This window comes from Cherax quadricarinatus, chromosome 31 (genome assembly GCF_038502225.1).
Source record: "Cherax quadricarinatus isolate ZL_2023a chromosome 31, ASM3850222v1, whole genome shotgun sequence".
NCBI classification, from domain to species: domain Eukaryota; kingdom Metazoa; phylum Arthropoda; class Malacostraca; order Decapoda; family Parastacidae; genus Cherax; species Cherax quadricarinatus.
The window spans coordinates 817501-834306 of NC_091322.1; the positions used below are offsets into that span (position 1 = coordinate 817501).

The following is a 16806-nucleotide window of genomic DNA, read 5'->3' on the forward strand; positions in this document are numbered from 1 at the left end:
GGGATTTTTCTTAGCAGTGTCTTTGTGCGCCTAGCATTATTCTTGTGAATGATGTTGACGCACACTGCCACCCCTTGCTCCAGAGGGTCAGTTTTTATACCGCAGATTTACTATGGGTACTAATTCAAGTACTGACAGTTCTCTACCATGGGAACGTACCACTGAGTAAGCCCTCCCCACGCAAGCTTCTGGATCAGCCTGATGAAGAATTAGATACATGTGCAACATCTGGGTATCTTTATTTGTAGACGTTTCTCCATCCAGTGGCTTTATCAATACAAGGACATATTTTAAAGAATGTAGAACTATTTACAAAAGATGAGGTAATCAATCCCTCAGTCTTGGAGATGGTAAAGAGCACCATAGTCTTGAAGAATCTGAAGCACAGACAGGTAAGGTTTGTCAGGAAACAGGACAAGAGTTTCCTGACGCGGGTCAGTCATATGATGACTCGATGCTGGAGTTTTTGGTCATCTGACCGAGGATGAAAATCCGGTCCACCCCTTTAAAAATTATGGTCATGGTCATAACCATTTTGTTTTTATCGCATTACTCACAAACGATTGCATCATATAGAGTCCAGGAGAGACTAGGGATCAAAGAACCATAAATGAAATTAGGAGAAATCCCAAATATTTCTTATGTGGAAAATCCAGGATGAAACTCACATCCTGTATACTGCTTTTACTTAAAGAGTATGGGAGATACACTGACGACAATAAGAAAATGAATGAAATACTGAAGTCACAATATGACTCTGTTGTCAGTGAACCGCACACCAGTCTACAGATTGATGACCCAAACGAGTTTTTCATGAATGAGATTCAAAACCCTGTCACCATTTCCACAATTTACGATGTAGCTTCTCTTCCCAGTTGACTGCGAAGTAACCATGGACAGCATCTTCGTACATTCGGCTTCAGTCCCAAACTCGTGGTCACACCTTGCCTTGGCAAATAGCTGTCAGACATGCCTTTCGGCTTAAGTCTGAGGTCTTTTGTTCTTGTCGGCGTCAGACCTCGGCATCAGGTCGTAACACGTGGTCAACGCCTTATGGGGAACGGGGTGCTTAGAGGACCATATAAGCAAGGGAGCAGCTGAGCAAGGAGGTTGTTGGTGACAGGTCCGGTGAGCGAGAGCTCTGGACAGCCGCGTGTGTAGTGAACCACGCATTGTGAATCTCGGGTCAGCTGGTCGGTGAATTAAGAGTGAGTACTAGTCCGTGTTACTGATAACATCTACCCTTAGCCCTGGTAATAAGTCTCATAAGTCAATTGTTATATTATGTAAATTTCCAGCACGATATGTTGTATTCTAGTCCTTTTATGTTATTATTTTAAAATGGCGCTGAATACATACGGTTCAAAGTATCTCACACTTTCTACCACTGCCAAGGCTTCTTTATCATTGATGGCATACCTGACTTCCGGTCCTTTAATCTTTCTGCTAAAATACGCTGCTAGGTGTGGGTTATTTTCCTTGCCTCTTTGCATTAGGCAACCTCCTGTTGCAACTGCTGAAGCATCTGTATGTATCTGAAACTCTCTGGAAAAATCAGGGACCACTAATACCGGCACACTTGTAAGCTCAGTCTTTAATTTTTCGTGAGCCAACTCATGTTCTTCTTTCCATACAAACTTAGCTTTCTTCTTAGATCTGTCAGTGGTGCTGCTAGCTCTGCAAAACCCTTAATATATCTTCTAAAGTTTCCTGCTGCACCTAGGAACCTCCTGACTTAACTTGCTGTTCTAGGTCTTGGCATTTCAGATATTGCCTTACACTTATCAGGGTCAGGGCGAATCCCTTCAGGACTCACCTGCTATTATACATTTCTTTGCATTCAACTTGAATCCTGCTTTATCCAGTAGTTTTAGTGTATCCACAAGGTTATCCACATGTTCTGGAAATGACCTGGAGTAGACTACCACATCATCAAGATATGCTAGTGTGTGTCTACCCAACACAGGGCTGAGGATGAAGTTTATAGCTCTTTGGAAGCTAGAGAGCGCGGTTTTTAACCCGTAGGGCATTCGTTTAAATTGGTATAATCGGACCCCATATGAGAATGCTGTCTTCTCTCTATCTTTTTCTGAAACGGGGATGGCCCAATAAGCTGACTTAGCGTCCAAAGTTGAAAAATACTTAGCTATTCCGAATGAATCAAGAATTTCCTGGATTTGGGGCAAGGGATAACTATCAGCTATTGTTAATTCATTAACCTTCCTATAATAAAACAATACAAAAAACTATTGAACAATTGGCCCAACTTCACATATTATCATAATCTTTAACCGAGTCCTAAGAAGCAAGACTTCCAGTCACAGGGACTCAAAATAGTTGCTCAGTCCAGGGCAGTATGGGTTTAGGGCAGGTCGCTCCCCTCTCACACTTGCTAGATCATTACGATGATGTCCTGGATGCTCTAGAGTTTAGAATCTAGAAGATAAGCTAAATGTTGATGTAGTTTACACTGATTTTGCAAAAGCGCTCGACATTACTTTCTTAACAAATAGAGTGAAGTGGGTACTTGCCCCACTTTTATTTCTCATTCTTATATCCGACGTTTTTTAAAACAAATCATAGCACCGTAGCATCCTTTACTGGTGACACCAAAGCCTCTATGAGAATGGCATCCATTGAAAATGCAGCAAATCTTCAGGCAGATATAAATCAAGTCTTCCAATGGGCCTCACACAATATGATATTTAACCAGGATGAATTTCAATTGTTGCATTATGGAAGAATGAAGGAAATAAAGACTGTAACAGAGTACAAGACAAACTCGAATCACTCGGGAAGAAGTCTCATGCGTGAGATTTAGGAGTAATGATGTCGGAAAATCTCACATTCGAGGATCACAACAATGCTGTCATTGCTACCGCAACGAAACTGATAGGCTGGATAATTAGAACTTTCAAGACGAACTGCTGAGCCAGTGATGATACTCTTTAAATCATTTGTTCTCTCCAAGCTGGAACACTGTTGTATTCTGAGGGACCCCTTCTAGGCAGGCGAGATTGCTGTGCTGGAAAACATACAGAGAACTTTCACTGTTCGTATACACAGTCGAGCATATGAATTACTGGGAATGTTTGAAGTCCCTTCAACTGTATTCCTTGTAACTTGGGCGAGAAAGATACATGATAATACACACTTGGAAAATCCTAAAGGAACTGATTCCAAACGTGAACATCGAAATTACTCCATGTGAAAACAAGAGACTTGGCAGTTAGTGCAGAATACTTCCACAAAAAGCAGGGGCGCAACGAGTAAACTAAGAAAAAACTCGGTGTCAAAGGTCCCCGACTCTTCAGTGTCCTCCCTCCCTCTGACGTCTTCAAGAGGAAATTGGATAAGTTCCTCAGTGCGTGCGGCTAGCAGTAACAGCCTCGTTAATCAAGCCTTTCTCCTCCAGGAGTTCCGGTCTGGGGCCGGGTCGCGGGGTCTTTGACCCCTAGAAACCTCCTATAGGGTATCAGGTATTCAGGGAAACCACCGTATTGTGCGACTCGTAGTAGTGACGGGAAGCCTCCATAACATGTGACACCCGTAGTAGTGACGGAAAGCCTCCATAACATGTGACACTCGTAGTAGTGACGGGAAGCCTCCATAACATGTGACACTCGTAGTGACGGGAAGCCTCCATAACATGTGACAGTCGTAGTAGTAGTGACGGGAAGCCTCCATAACATGTGACACTCATAGTAGTAGTGACGGGAAGCCTCTGTAAGATGCGACACTCATAAGGACCAGGACAAGTGAGGAGAGACCAGGACAACAATATTCCCTCTGTAGTGCTGGTCGACGACTCGCCTGAGATACCCAGCCATGAACTAACTCCTTGGCAATTAAGGTGGCAGTTAGTAACTGGGTGGCAGGCAGGGACGGGTGGTTATCTGAGGGCCTCGTTAAGTCTTGTTACATTACTTCTCACAGTGAAGCACTGAGCACTAGGTCCACCCTGGGGGCACAGGAGATGTTCAAGTCTGAGGGTCTCGTTAAGTCTTGTTACATTTCTTCTCACAGCGGAGCCCTGAGCACCAGGTCTGATGAGCAGTTTACAATGTAGAGTGACTGACAGATGTTTTGGTTAAACTTAAGCTTGGTTAAAAATACTTTTGCCGGTTTTGTATATGCACAGATTACCAACCTTAAAGTAAAGTTTGCAGCTTTATAGTCACTTTCTTGAGCACTGCGCTTCACTGATCACTTATGCTGATAGAAATTCTGGGCATCTTAAATATTCTTGTAACAAATGAAATAATTTGTTAATATATGCTCAAATGTATTCCTGTTCAGCATTTTAGCGCCTACGTTAGTGTGTTGTATCCGTGTGCTTTTGCACTACCGTCCACCTGTTGAATATAAGGTGCACAATAAACTTGCCTTTTGAGAATCATATATATAAGTAATATAACTTATCTTTGCCTCATATCTGTCATCAGATACATATATTACTGTTTTCAATTTTTCTTCGTAGCTCATTTAGTTTTTAGCATGTAATTTGTCTTTTTTCTGTTTTATGTAAAATAAACTGTTGCAAATTCTAATTTTGGAGTGATATATTGTGTGAACGGTAAATAATTTTTCACCATCCGCATACATGAAGGTTATTCTGAAGTTAGCAAGTACAGCGTGAGAGTTTTTGTAGATTATGTAATCCATCTATCTAGTGGAATAATGGAACACTTTTGTAACATTTGGGAATATTTAGTGATTAGACGTTTCGCCAGCCAGTGGATTCTTCAGTACAGTTCAGAGAACAACAAAGGAAGATGAGGAGTATGAGGTAATCAGTTTCTCAGCCTGGAGTCGATGTGTTCAATCCATCTATCTAGTGTTCATGTGGCTTGTTTTCGTTTTGTGTCTCATTCCCGTTACTTTGTTCTATTATCTTTGTAGGCAGTTCACTCTTATTTTGATTTCTTATTATGCACAGATTATGTGCATCATCTGCAAACATTAATGTAAATGTATATTCCTTCTGGTAAATTATTTATATAAATTTAAAATATTACCAGGGTAAGTAATGATCCTTGTAGCTCCCTCATTGTTTCCTATCATCAACGTTCAAACAAGAAAATCTCTCATTATATTACCTTTAGTTTTATGCTTCCCATAGTTTTTAGTCTCCAGATTGTAACAGTATGTTTGGGTATGTATGGAGAGAGAGAGAGAGAGTGAGAGAGAGTGAGACAGATACATGCAACCAGGCAGAAAGGAAACGACAGAAACAGACCTGGTGTTGGAGGGAGAATGATAGTTTGACAACCTATATTCATCGAATGTAAGTTGGTTGTGCATTTACGTGGAGGATCTGTCCTCGTTCACACAGAATAGAGGTGAAGACTCGGATATATCGGGGGTAAGAAGCATTGTGATAACCGGGGTGAAACGGATAGAAGACCAGTGAAACATCGGAGATCAGAGAGACTTATGAATCAGGGAAGATTAGAGAGATTGGTGAAGATCAGAGAGATTGGTGAATTATTGAAGATCAGGATGCCTGGTGAAGCGAAAAACCTAATGCGAGTTTGGGTTGGTAATAAAGCAGGGTAGAGGGAAGGTGATGGAGAAGTTTGATGGGTGTGAGGGGGAATTTATGATGTCGTTTGTCATGCTGAGATGAACCAGGGAAAATCCTTTCTCTCTCTCTCTCTCTCTCTCTCTCTCTCTCTCTCTCTCTCTCTCTCTCTTTCTCTCACTCACTCTCTCAATATGCTTTTTACAAAGTAAAAGCTCTCTCCTTGTATGTGGTTAATAAAAGATTTTATTTTAGTAATACCTCTTTTATAAACTGACTTTATAGTTAGATATTTGTCAAACTTCAAAAAGCGTATATATAGGGTGAAGGTGGAACCTTTGTGTATCTCTATCGTCAGAACCTGAAGTAGATGAATTACGAAATCGTAATAACGCGATTGCAAACAAATCACAGAACGGGTGGGGCTCAAACCCTGTGCAAGCGAGTGCTGTAGTATAGTGGTTAGCACACTGGCCTACGAGTTTTAGGAAGCTTGCCATGGGTTCATCCCCTCCCGTTCTGCGATATGAAATAGATGTTAATCAGTACAGGAATGAGTGAATTAAGAGCCCTTCACCAGCATCATTGCATGGTCATGGTCTGTCAAGATTATTGGAGTTATGTCCTTGAGAAAGAAACAGGCAGAGGAAAAAATGGTGAGAGCTTTCTTGTGGTGTAATAACAGTCATGAATAGTGTCACTCATAAGTCCTTTTTTCTAAAGAACAGTTTAAAACTATTAAGATAGAAGGGCAGTTTAGACGGTAGTTTGCTGTAGTTGGTAATGTTGCTAAAGAAATGGTGCGGTGATATGAAAAGTTTATTAAAATCTATAAGACCAGGCAATCTTATGTAAATTAATGCTTTTTAACCAACAATGTTAATTTTAGTTGAAAAAGTAATTTGCTTAAGTGATGTATCCCAGTGCACTCATGTCAGCAATCCATTGACTCATTTATGTAAGGATTCGCTTAAGATAACGTCACTCCTTATCTACCTGCTGAAGGTTTATTGTCTACGTGTAGTTTGTTCTGTTGATCATCGCCCCCGTGGCCTGGTCTCAGACCAGGGCTGCTGCTTCAACTGTCTTAATAATCGCTTTGTTGGTGCTAGCTGCGTGTAGTCAGATTTAAGCTTTACAGCCCAGCTGACCTGGAACTGCTCGGAGAAGCTTCTTCGGTTCCCTCTAGAAGACAGTTAGGGAAGTGAAAAATGATCGAGGGAGTGTAATTAGATTTGTGAGCCTTCCGAGACAGAACTACATTAAAGTCGCACTGTTAAGACTTAATTTAGCGATAGGGGAACGATGACACTCAGTAAATTAATGTAATTTGTGTTATAAACGAGTACGTAAGTGATGCAATTACTGTGCACACTGGTAGAGAGACCAGACCCAGTGTTCATTGTATAGTTACCCAGCAAGTGACACCCACTGGTGATGGAGAGACCAGACCCAGTGTTCATTGTATAGTTACCCAGCAAGTGACACCCACTGGTGATGGAGAGACCAGACCCAGTGTTCATTGTATAGTTACCCAGCAAGTGACACCCACTGGTGATGGAGAGACCAGGTCCAGTGTTCATTGTATAGTTACCCAGCAAGTGACACCCACTGGTGATGGAGAGACCAGACCCAGTGTTCATTGTATAGTTACCCAGCAAGTGACACCCACTGGTGATGGAGAGACCAGACCCAGTGTTCATTGTATAGTTACCCAGCAAGTGACACCCACTGGTGATGGAGAGACCAGGTCCAGTGTTCATTGTATAGTTACCCAGCAAGTGACACCCACTGGTGATGGAGAGACCAGGTCCAGTGTTCAGTGTATAGTTACCCAGCAAGTAACACCCACTGGTGATGGAGAGACCAGGTCCAGTGTTCATTGTATAGTTACCCAGCAAGTGACACCCACTGGTGATGGAGAGACCAGGTCCAGTGTTCATTGTATAGTTACCCAGCAAGTGACACCCACTGGTGATGGAGAGACCAGGTCCAGTGTTCATTGTATAGTTACCCAGCAAGTAACACCCACTGGTGATGGAGAGAACAGGTCCAGTGTTCATTGTATAGTTACCCAGCAAGTAACACCCACTGGTGATGGAGAGACCAGGTCCAGTGTTCATTGTATAGTTACCCAGCAAGTGACACCCACTGGTGATGGAGAGACCATGTCCAGTGTTCATTGTATAGTTACCCAGCAAGTGACACCCACTGGTGATGGAGAGACCAGGTCCAGTGTTCATTGTATAGTTACCAAGCAAGTGACACCCACTGGTGATGGAGAGACCAGGTCCAGTGTTCATTGTATAGTTACCCAGCAAGTGACACCCACTGGTGATGGAGAGACCAGGTCCAGTGTTCATTGTATAGTTACCCAGCAAGTGACACCCACTGGTGATGGAGAGATCAGGTCCAGTGTTCATTGTATAGTTACCCAGCAAGTAACACCCACTGGTGATGGAGAGACCAGGTCCAGTGTTCATTGTATAGTTAACCAGCAAGTGACACCCACTGGTGATGGAGAGACCAAGTCCAGTGTTCATTGTATAGCTACCCAGCAAGTAACACCCACTGGTGATGGAGAGACCAGGTCCAGTGTTCATTGTATAGTTACCCAGCAAGTGACACCCACTGGTGATGGAGAGACCAGGTCCAGTGTTCATTGTATAGTTACCCAGCAAGTAACACCCACTGGTGATGGAGAGACCAGGTCCAGTGTTCATTGTATAATTACCCAGCAAGTGACACCCACTGGTGATGGAGAGACCAGGTCCAGTGTTCATTGTATAGTTACCCAGCAAGTGACTCCCACTGGTGATGGAGAGACCAGGTCCAGTGTTCATTGTACAGTTACCCAGCAAGTAACACGCACTGGTGATGGAGAGACCAGGTCCAGTGTTCATTGTATAGTTACCCAGCAAGTGACACCCACTGGTGATGGAGAGACCAGGTCCAGTGTTCATTGTCTAGTTACCCAGCAAGTAACACGCACTGGTGATGCAGAGACCAGGCCCAGTGTTGCCACCAGCGGGTGCACAACAAAGGGTACCTGCTGGTGCTGGTGTTTTTCCAGTCGTCAGGGGAAAACGTTGCTTGATTCTGGTGTTTTTCCTATAATAATTCTTATTATAGGAAAATGAAAGACCACTTGGTCGTGTGGTGTTTCATTGCAAGAGTGAGAAGTGCCGGCGTGCGGTGCTGCTTTATATGTGTGCACGCATTTTGTTGATGTTATAAAATAATTAAAAACTTGGAATTGCTGGAATCAGTTCCATAACAGTAGAATGATTTCTGATCGGTTTCAAATTTTCCCCACTGGTGTTATTTCCTGAGTGCAAGCGGCGGTGTATGCTAGGACAGATGCAGATGTGTTAGCTATTGTCCCTGTAGCAGTTTGCAGCAAAGATACTGCTGGATTACCTGTCTGGACCGAGTGACTAGCTGTTATGTTCATAGCCAGTTAAATCTGATTACCTACCATTTCCCAGGCACTGTTGATCCATACTAGTTTAGCATTTCCTAGTTCATGGGATAACACTTTCTTGGTCTGTCTTGTTAACTTTCTAAAGAAATAAAAGTCCAGAGCTGCGTCGTTGGGGGAATTATTTTGCGTTCTGTTAGATGTTCACTTGACACAAAGAAGAGGAAACTAGAGCTCTTGTCTCCTGCAAGTGTCTAGTCACCCGGGTTATGATGGTTGTGACGGGCTGCGGGTCGCTAGTAGCTAGCACTACAGCCTGGCCTCAGGCTGGGCTGCGAGGGTACAAGAGCCCTCGAAACTGGTCACAGTTGTCTGAGTAAATACAACTTTCAAACTAAAAAAGATTTAGACATTTTTATCGACAGTATTCATTGTCAATACCTGGCAGTGTTTTTATCCAATAGTAAATGGAAATATATCAACTTACGTAATGAATGCAAATACCATTCATTGAATACCATTCATGTGAATATCATTCATAGGAATACCATTCACCTGAATGCCAGAAACAAAAGAATCAAATAAAATCTCTTTACTTTCGTATTTTTTTATTTTAGTATTCTTTTTAGTTCAAATAAATATACCATTAAACATTATATAACTCCACGGGGGACTTTGTAAAATATATTACTGCAACGTTACATTTAGTGGAGGTTTTAGCAGCAGCGTGTGTGGGCGGTGGTGATTGTATGCAGCAGTCCAATCACATTTTGCATATACATTGCCACAACGCCAGGGGGAGGATTTTCAGCGATTATTCTATGAATTTCAGAATGAAGAGAGAACGAAAAAGAAAATGGATAGGTTGTGCTGGAGGGACGGTGTACTCACCTACTTGTATTCAGAAGGCTCTAGCTCCTGGGCACAACCTAATGATCACTGATCATGTAGTTGGACGAGAGTTGCGCTGTTACTAGCGCACTCAGCTCACACATTGAGGTCCGTGGTTCGATCCCCGGTGCGGGTGGAAACATCTGGGCGTGATCCCTTAGTACACCTTCTGTCCCTGTTCACCTAGCAGTAAATAGGTACCTGGGTGTCAGCCGACTGGTGTGAGTCGCATCCTGCGGACCAAATTAACCTAATTTGCCCTAAATGTTCTACATAACAAAGGGCTTTCTATATTGTATCTCACTGATGTAAGCTAGGTATGTATACCTTGTATAAATACTTATAAAAATAAATATTTATTATTATTATTATTATTATTACAAAGGTCACTAGCAGATATTTTGGATAGAGACTCTAAGTGGAAATGGAGTCTCCCGAGCTTAAGAAGCTCGTAAATGCTCTCTGTAAATAAGTTTAATTATTTTTCCAAGAAGTGGTAGTTGGCGTTAGCCTTGCTACCTAGGCTACCCTGGGAGGTCAGCAGGGCTGTACAAAGCTGGGGTAGCAGTCCTGCTACCTAGGCTACCCTGGGAGGTCAGCAGGATTATACAAGGCTGGGGTAGCAGTCCAGCTACTTAGGCTACCATGGAAGAACAGCAGAGCTGTACATGGCTGGGGAAATAGCCTAAAGGTTTACCCTGGCCTACTGCGCCTCCGACACCCCTACATTGAACACATCTAGCCGAGAGGAAAATTGAATCCAGTTGGGCTGTAATAACGCTAGAACAGCTCTCCAAGCTCGACCAGCGATGATACTCTCCTGTATGCCTGGAGCATGCTGTCTCTCTCTCTCTCTCTCTCTCTCTCTCTCTCTCTCTCTCTCTCTCTCTCTCTCTCTCTCTCTCTCTCTCTCTCTCTCTCTCATTTTTTGTAGTTTGATTACTCGGTATATAACGTTACTTTGTCACTGATTCTTTGGTTGGCTGTGACAGGTGTCACCTACGTCACAGCTGTGACGTATTGCAGGAGGCAGTCATATGATAGTGTCACAGCAGCAGCAGTCTCATCTGACACGCTAGTGGCAGTTGACGAGACATCCACTGACATGCACGTGATACGATGATGGCAGCCCACATTGGCAGTCTGATCAATTGACCTGACGTGCGACTGACACGGTTTGCCTGCGAGCATTTGGCCGGCTGACAGCTGTAGGTAAACTCCTGTCAGAATGCCACTAATAATGGTTTGTGGTGGAAGAAGATATCAGAATAAACTTTTGATGGTGTAATGTTTTCACGAATTACTTTTTTTTTTTTTTTGTTTCTCCATTGCACCAACAGTCTGACTGAACAGGTCGTCGTCGAGGTCTGGGCCGAGACCTGAGCCAGGAGGGGAAGGGGGTGATCATCCCAGAATGTAAACTTGTTGGGTGGGTAGTCGAATTAGCTCAGTCGTTCGGTCACTGACCATAGTCTTTATTTTGGTCACTAGGTAAGAGTGAAACAATGAAAGAAACAGCCGGACTCCACGTACATTCAGATCTGATCTTAGTCCCAACATAACACATTGTTTCAGAGATGATTTATCACACTGTCATCTTAGTCTCAATATAACATTTCTTCCACGTTGCGTTACCTCACTGTAAACTTTGTCGTGATGTAGAACTCAAGAACTGGGAAGCTACTTGAACTCTTTGTGACTTTAGCTTCTATGTAACTCATAGCTTTAAAGATCCCTTAACAGCGTGAGCTTAATCTTCATATGATCTTAATTGGAATGTGATCTTAATCTCTGTGATGACTGTGCCACCTAAACACTATACATGGCACTGTAAACCAAGCCGTTGTGCCTGTATGGTTATGATATAGTGGTGTCATAGTGCTAGATAAATGTGCTTTCTAAGTGTGCTTCCACTACAGGTTATAATATATAGCGGACACATTACGTTGTATGAGACTCACTTCACCTCAGGCGCCTTGTAGCCTAGCTGTGGCAGAGTGGGCTACACCCTGCGGAGGCAGCTAGGTGGTGAGTAGGCTACATCCTGAAGAGGTTGCCAGAAGTAGTAAGTGGGCTGCACCCTAAAGAGGTTGCCAGGAGTGGTGAGTGGGGCACACCCTGAAGAGGCAGCCAGGGGTGGCGAGTGAGCCACACCCTGAAGAGGTTGCCAGGGTCTAGGTAGTGGCATCGTTGGGTGCCCCTGCTGACGACCATGTGCTCAGTGCCACACTGTGCCACACTCCGCCGCCGCCGTCATACCACCACACATGTCACGGGAACGCATCGAGAGGCGCAAGTTATGGCTACAGGTAAGTGATGGTGCTATAAATGTGTTTATAAACTTATATACAGTTCAGGACATGTATTTAAATAAATGTCTTGAAATGTATATAAGTACCTTTTTTCCACATCTTGTCAGTCACCATATAATTTTCCACCAATCACGAAGCCTAGTATGAGACCATCACGTTAGCTGGAGAAAGTGATAAGTTAGGAGACGAAGATACATATTTTTATTGGTACAACGTTTCGTTTTGTGTAGAGGTTACAGTTACCATGTACATGTACACCAGGATACAACAGTCAGAGTAACATTAATGTCTGAGTGATGGTAATAGTATGAGATACCAAGACCATGGTGAAGAGAAACAAATACACGTATATGGAATCATTGACATTTCCTCCACACAGTAGGCTTTATCAGATCACAGAGAAATGTAATAAGAGAAGGTGAACATATGTAGTGAGTAGAAGCGAGGTGAAGAGGAAGTGGTGTGCACGTCAGGTCACATTGATTCTTAAGATTCCAGGTAATTTTCTGGCAAGAGGTTCAGCTATGTTATAGAAACAGTTCTGGTTTATCTTGTTGTTGACACTGATAAGTGCGGATCAAAGCTATCTTCGTCTCTGGGTGTTATTATTCTTTGGCAACAAGTAGTGAATCATTCTAGTTTATTGAGTGATTGTTTGAATTATAGGATATTACATAGGCATTGAAAACGTTTCTCATTCTGTTGGCATGTTGTTGTTCTGAAATGCATTTTTGGAGTTTGCTATAGATTATGTCACATTTGTTGCATGGGATTGTATATTACCATGAAACAACTATAGCAGAATCTCCATAGGTGAGACAGCTAGAGAACTCCACAGACACACCTCAGAACACTTGTACGTTAACTGAATATGTCCGACTTTGACAATATGCTTCTGCAATATATTCTTAATTCCAACGACAACTTGATAAACTGGAATTACGCACTGATTATTGCCTTAAACATGACACCCAGAGAAGATGTCATGAGTCTTCACTCATGTGTATCTCTTAACAGTTTCAGCCAGAACAACTAAATCTCTTGCCAAAAAATTACTTGGATGCTTGAGAATCAATGTGACCTGACGTGCACCTCACTTCCTCTTCACATAACTGCTCCTCAGCATTTATATGTTCGCTTTTTCTTACTAGGCTTATCTGTGTGTGATGTGATAAAGCCCACTATATAGACAAAACATTTAACTTCACTTCTGTCTCTTTACAGCAGTTTCCTGCACTGAATATGGTGGAAAACACATAGGAGAGACTTAACTCAATTTAAAAACCAGAATAAGCGAATACCCTTACAAATGCAGAACACAGAACACCAGTAGTACATGTGTCGTCCACGGGGACATTCACATTATATGGCATGGCAGGATGCCAGCCTCATTGAGGAAGTGGATAAGACTTGATGATAACGTTGAGAAATAGCCGTCATTAGTACACAGAACACCATTGAGCAAACTAAGGTCCTTTTAACTTACCTTTGATAAGTTCTGAGAGTTTTTCTTCTCTCAGAGCTCAGCCTTGGGGCAGGTTCGTCTGGTGGTTGCCTGGTCAATCAGGATGTTGCTGCTGGTGGTCCGGTGACCCACATATCATCACAACCTCTATCATATTATGTGGACAACAGCTAACCTGTGATTGGACATTACATTGACTAGTGAACTTACTGCAGCGCTCCTTTACATGCACCATCCACTAAAAAGACCTAACCTATGACTTCCCTACAGTGACTCTGGCTCACCTGACAGCTGTCCATGAGAAACCTCACCTGTACGTTCCAACAGTTTACATGTTAGCTGTAATCTCAGTATGACTTATAAAGCTCTAAGCAGCAAAACAGTCTAAAAAAAAAATCTGGAACTGGTGTGTTTGTCTTTTCTCTCATGTTCTCCTTCCTCTCTTCTGCCTTTCCTCTCCCTCCTTTCCACCCTCACAGTCTGTGCAACCCTAGACGTACCTGTGTTCCGTTCCTAGAGTTGTTCTTCGCTAGCAGCCCGGTCTGAGACCATACTCACCTGGTCATGGCCTGATAGCATAACCCGGCTCATCAGGCAGCTTTTACACAAACTTCTGTAATTCCATATATCATTTATATACCAATTCTACTACTACTGATGTCGGGATCATAAAGAATGGAGTGAAGGTGAAGTAAACACGCTGTAGGCCGTTATACAGGGCGATATATTGGGAAAATAACTGACGATGCCCAGCCTGTCCGCTTCTTACTGGTCTGAGGTCCGACTCTCTGCTATGACTCACGGAGCTCGGGAGTCCGTGAAGTCATAAATGGCATAAATGGTATTTGAATTACTAGTTACTTAGATACTACACAGGTATCTCGGTTGACACTGTTATCCTACTACTGTTGCTGCTGCTGTTGTTGTTGTTGTTGCTGCTGCTGCTACTGTTGCTGCTGCTGTTGTTGCTGCTGCTGTTGTTGATGCTGCTGTTGTTGATGCTGCTTACAAAAGCCTCATAAGTATAAGGGCTTTGTTGAGTTGTTATTGATTAAATAATCGTCGCTTGTCACTAGTATTTTCCTGTAATTATTCTTATGATGTTATTATTTCTGATATGTAATACAAGAAGCTGGAAGAAATGAAGTGGCACTCCAGCTTAAGTGTCACAAGAACACCAGCTGGTGAAGGGTGCCAGGTGGCACTCCCAGCTTAAGTATCACAAAAACACCAGCTGGTGAAGGGTGCCAGGCGGCACTCCCAGCTTAAATGTCACAAGAACACCAGCTAATGACGAGTGCCAGGTGGCACTCCCAGTCATGTGTCACAACAGCAGCGGGTGAAGGGTGCCAGGTGGCACTTCCTGGGAGGTGGGTAGTGGTAGAGAGGGTAGAGGAGGGGAGGGATTACCCTGGTTGTATTAAGCATCACAGAGCTGCAGGGTCACTGCAGCTTCCTTGGTCAGTCGTACACTTCTCACTGTCTTTCATCCTTCCTCTGCCACTCTTAATGAAGCTTAGGCTTTTTGTCACAACTTTCCTCTTGCTTGATGGTCTTATTGACTTATTCTGCGTCACCCGCTCCCCATTATTTCAATAAAGTTTTCAGCGTTACTGTATTTGTGTGTGTGTGTGTGTGTGTGTGTGTGTGTGTGTGTGTGTGTGTGTGTGTGTGTGTGTGTGTGTGTGTGTGTGTGTGTGTGCTCACGGAGGTGTTGATCAGCATCAACATAGTCTGTGACTCATCTGCATTTTCACTTTCCACCTGTATCCTCTTTATCCCGGTTCTCTTAATTCAAACAGTCTCTTCCAGTCGACCCTATAAACTCCTGTTACGATTTTATACGTAGTGATCTTGCTTCTCCTTGCCTTTCCTTCCTCAGAGGTCATCAGGCTCAGCTCCTTCAGTCTCTCTTCATGTGCATTCCTCTCAGTTCTGGTACTAGCCTAGTTGCAAACTTTGGATCTTTTCCAGGTTTTTCACGTGACTGACCAGGTGTGAGAGCTATGTTGAATCCACAAATTCAATGAGTCGCTTAACATATGTCCTACATAAGGCTGTGAAAGATCTTTTATTCAAATTCCTGAATGTTATTCTGAGGCTTGCCAGTCTTGCATATGGCGCTGATGCTATGCGGAATATCTGTATGTTTGGCGATATACTTAGTGTTATATTCACCCCCAGGTGTTTTTCACTCCTTGATATTTGCAACTTCTCTCCACCTGTGTTGCTCTTTGTGTCCGATCTGCCTTTATCTTCTCCAATAAATATCCTCTCCAGTTTGTATGAACTTGAATTTGTTGGAGTTGTGTGTATGTGTGCCAGTGTGTATGTGTACCAGTGTGTATGTGTGCCAGTGTGTATGTATGTGTGCCAGTGTGTATGTGTGCGTGTTCAGTTGTACTCGCTTACTTGTTTTGCAGGGGTCAGTTTATAGCCCGTTTATTGATTTATTGAATTTAAAGCTTATCAACTACACAAGAGTCATTAAGACTGCACGTAACCTGTACACCACTAGTGAAGGATACTTAATCTGTAAACAAAGGATTAAAGTAAACTCTCAGTATATATAGACACACTGATATATATATAAGTCTCAGTGTATATAACCTTGTCTTACCAGGTTCTCGCACCGCCTGCTAACTAGTGTTGTCTGCCTATATTGACCAGTGACCTGCAGAGCGCAATTATACCTTCTCCAGAAACTGTGTGTGGTGTTTACCACGTTTTTCTACTTCATTCCATTACTAACTACTACAATGACAATTGAAAAAAAAAATATTTCTTGACGTCCTGAGGCGCATGTACTGTGCATCTTTAACTCTCTCGCCTTCCTTCCTAAACAGTCTGTTCACGTCCACTGTCTCTGCTGTACTTAGTATTCTCTTACATCATGATCACGTTCCCTCTATTCATCCTCTATTCTCTTATTGTTAGTTTGAGTTCCTAATCTTCTCTTCATACGACTATTTTCCATAGTTCATTATCACTTTAGTTGCTAACTTTTAAATCTTGGTGATGTTTTACATGCTGACGCCACATACTACAAGATACGTCTGACTCATGTTTAAAATCATAAAAGATTTTTTGTTATGGTTCATGAAGGCAGTTAGTAATAGGTTCGTTAGTTTTACTTGTCACTGGAGTTATGTTGTTGTTGAAGCATTCCTTGTGATACTTACTCTTATAACAT

General features: G+C 42.7%; 1 protein-coding gene across 1 annotated transcript in view; it reads left to right on the forward strand.

The window, feature by feature from the left end:
- Positions 1 to 11654: 11654 nt before the first annotated feature.
- The window catches only part of LOC128697881 (FERM domain-containing protein 4A), a 313848-nt gene continuing 308696 nt past the window's right edge, over positions 11655 to 16806 (forward strand). Inside the window, exon 1 of the mRNA XM_070090149.1 lies at positions 11655 to 12145. Coding sequence (XP_069946250.1) covers positions 12104 to 12145 — 42 coding nt within the window. The 5' untranslated portion in view covers positions 11655 to 12103. The remainder of the gene's footprint in view (positions 12146 to 16806) is intronic.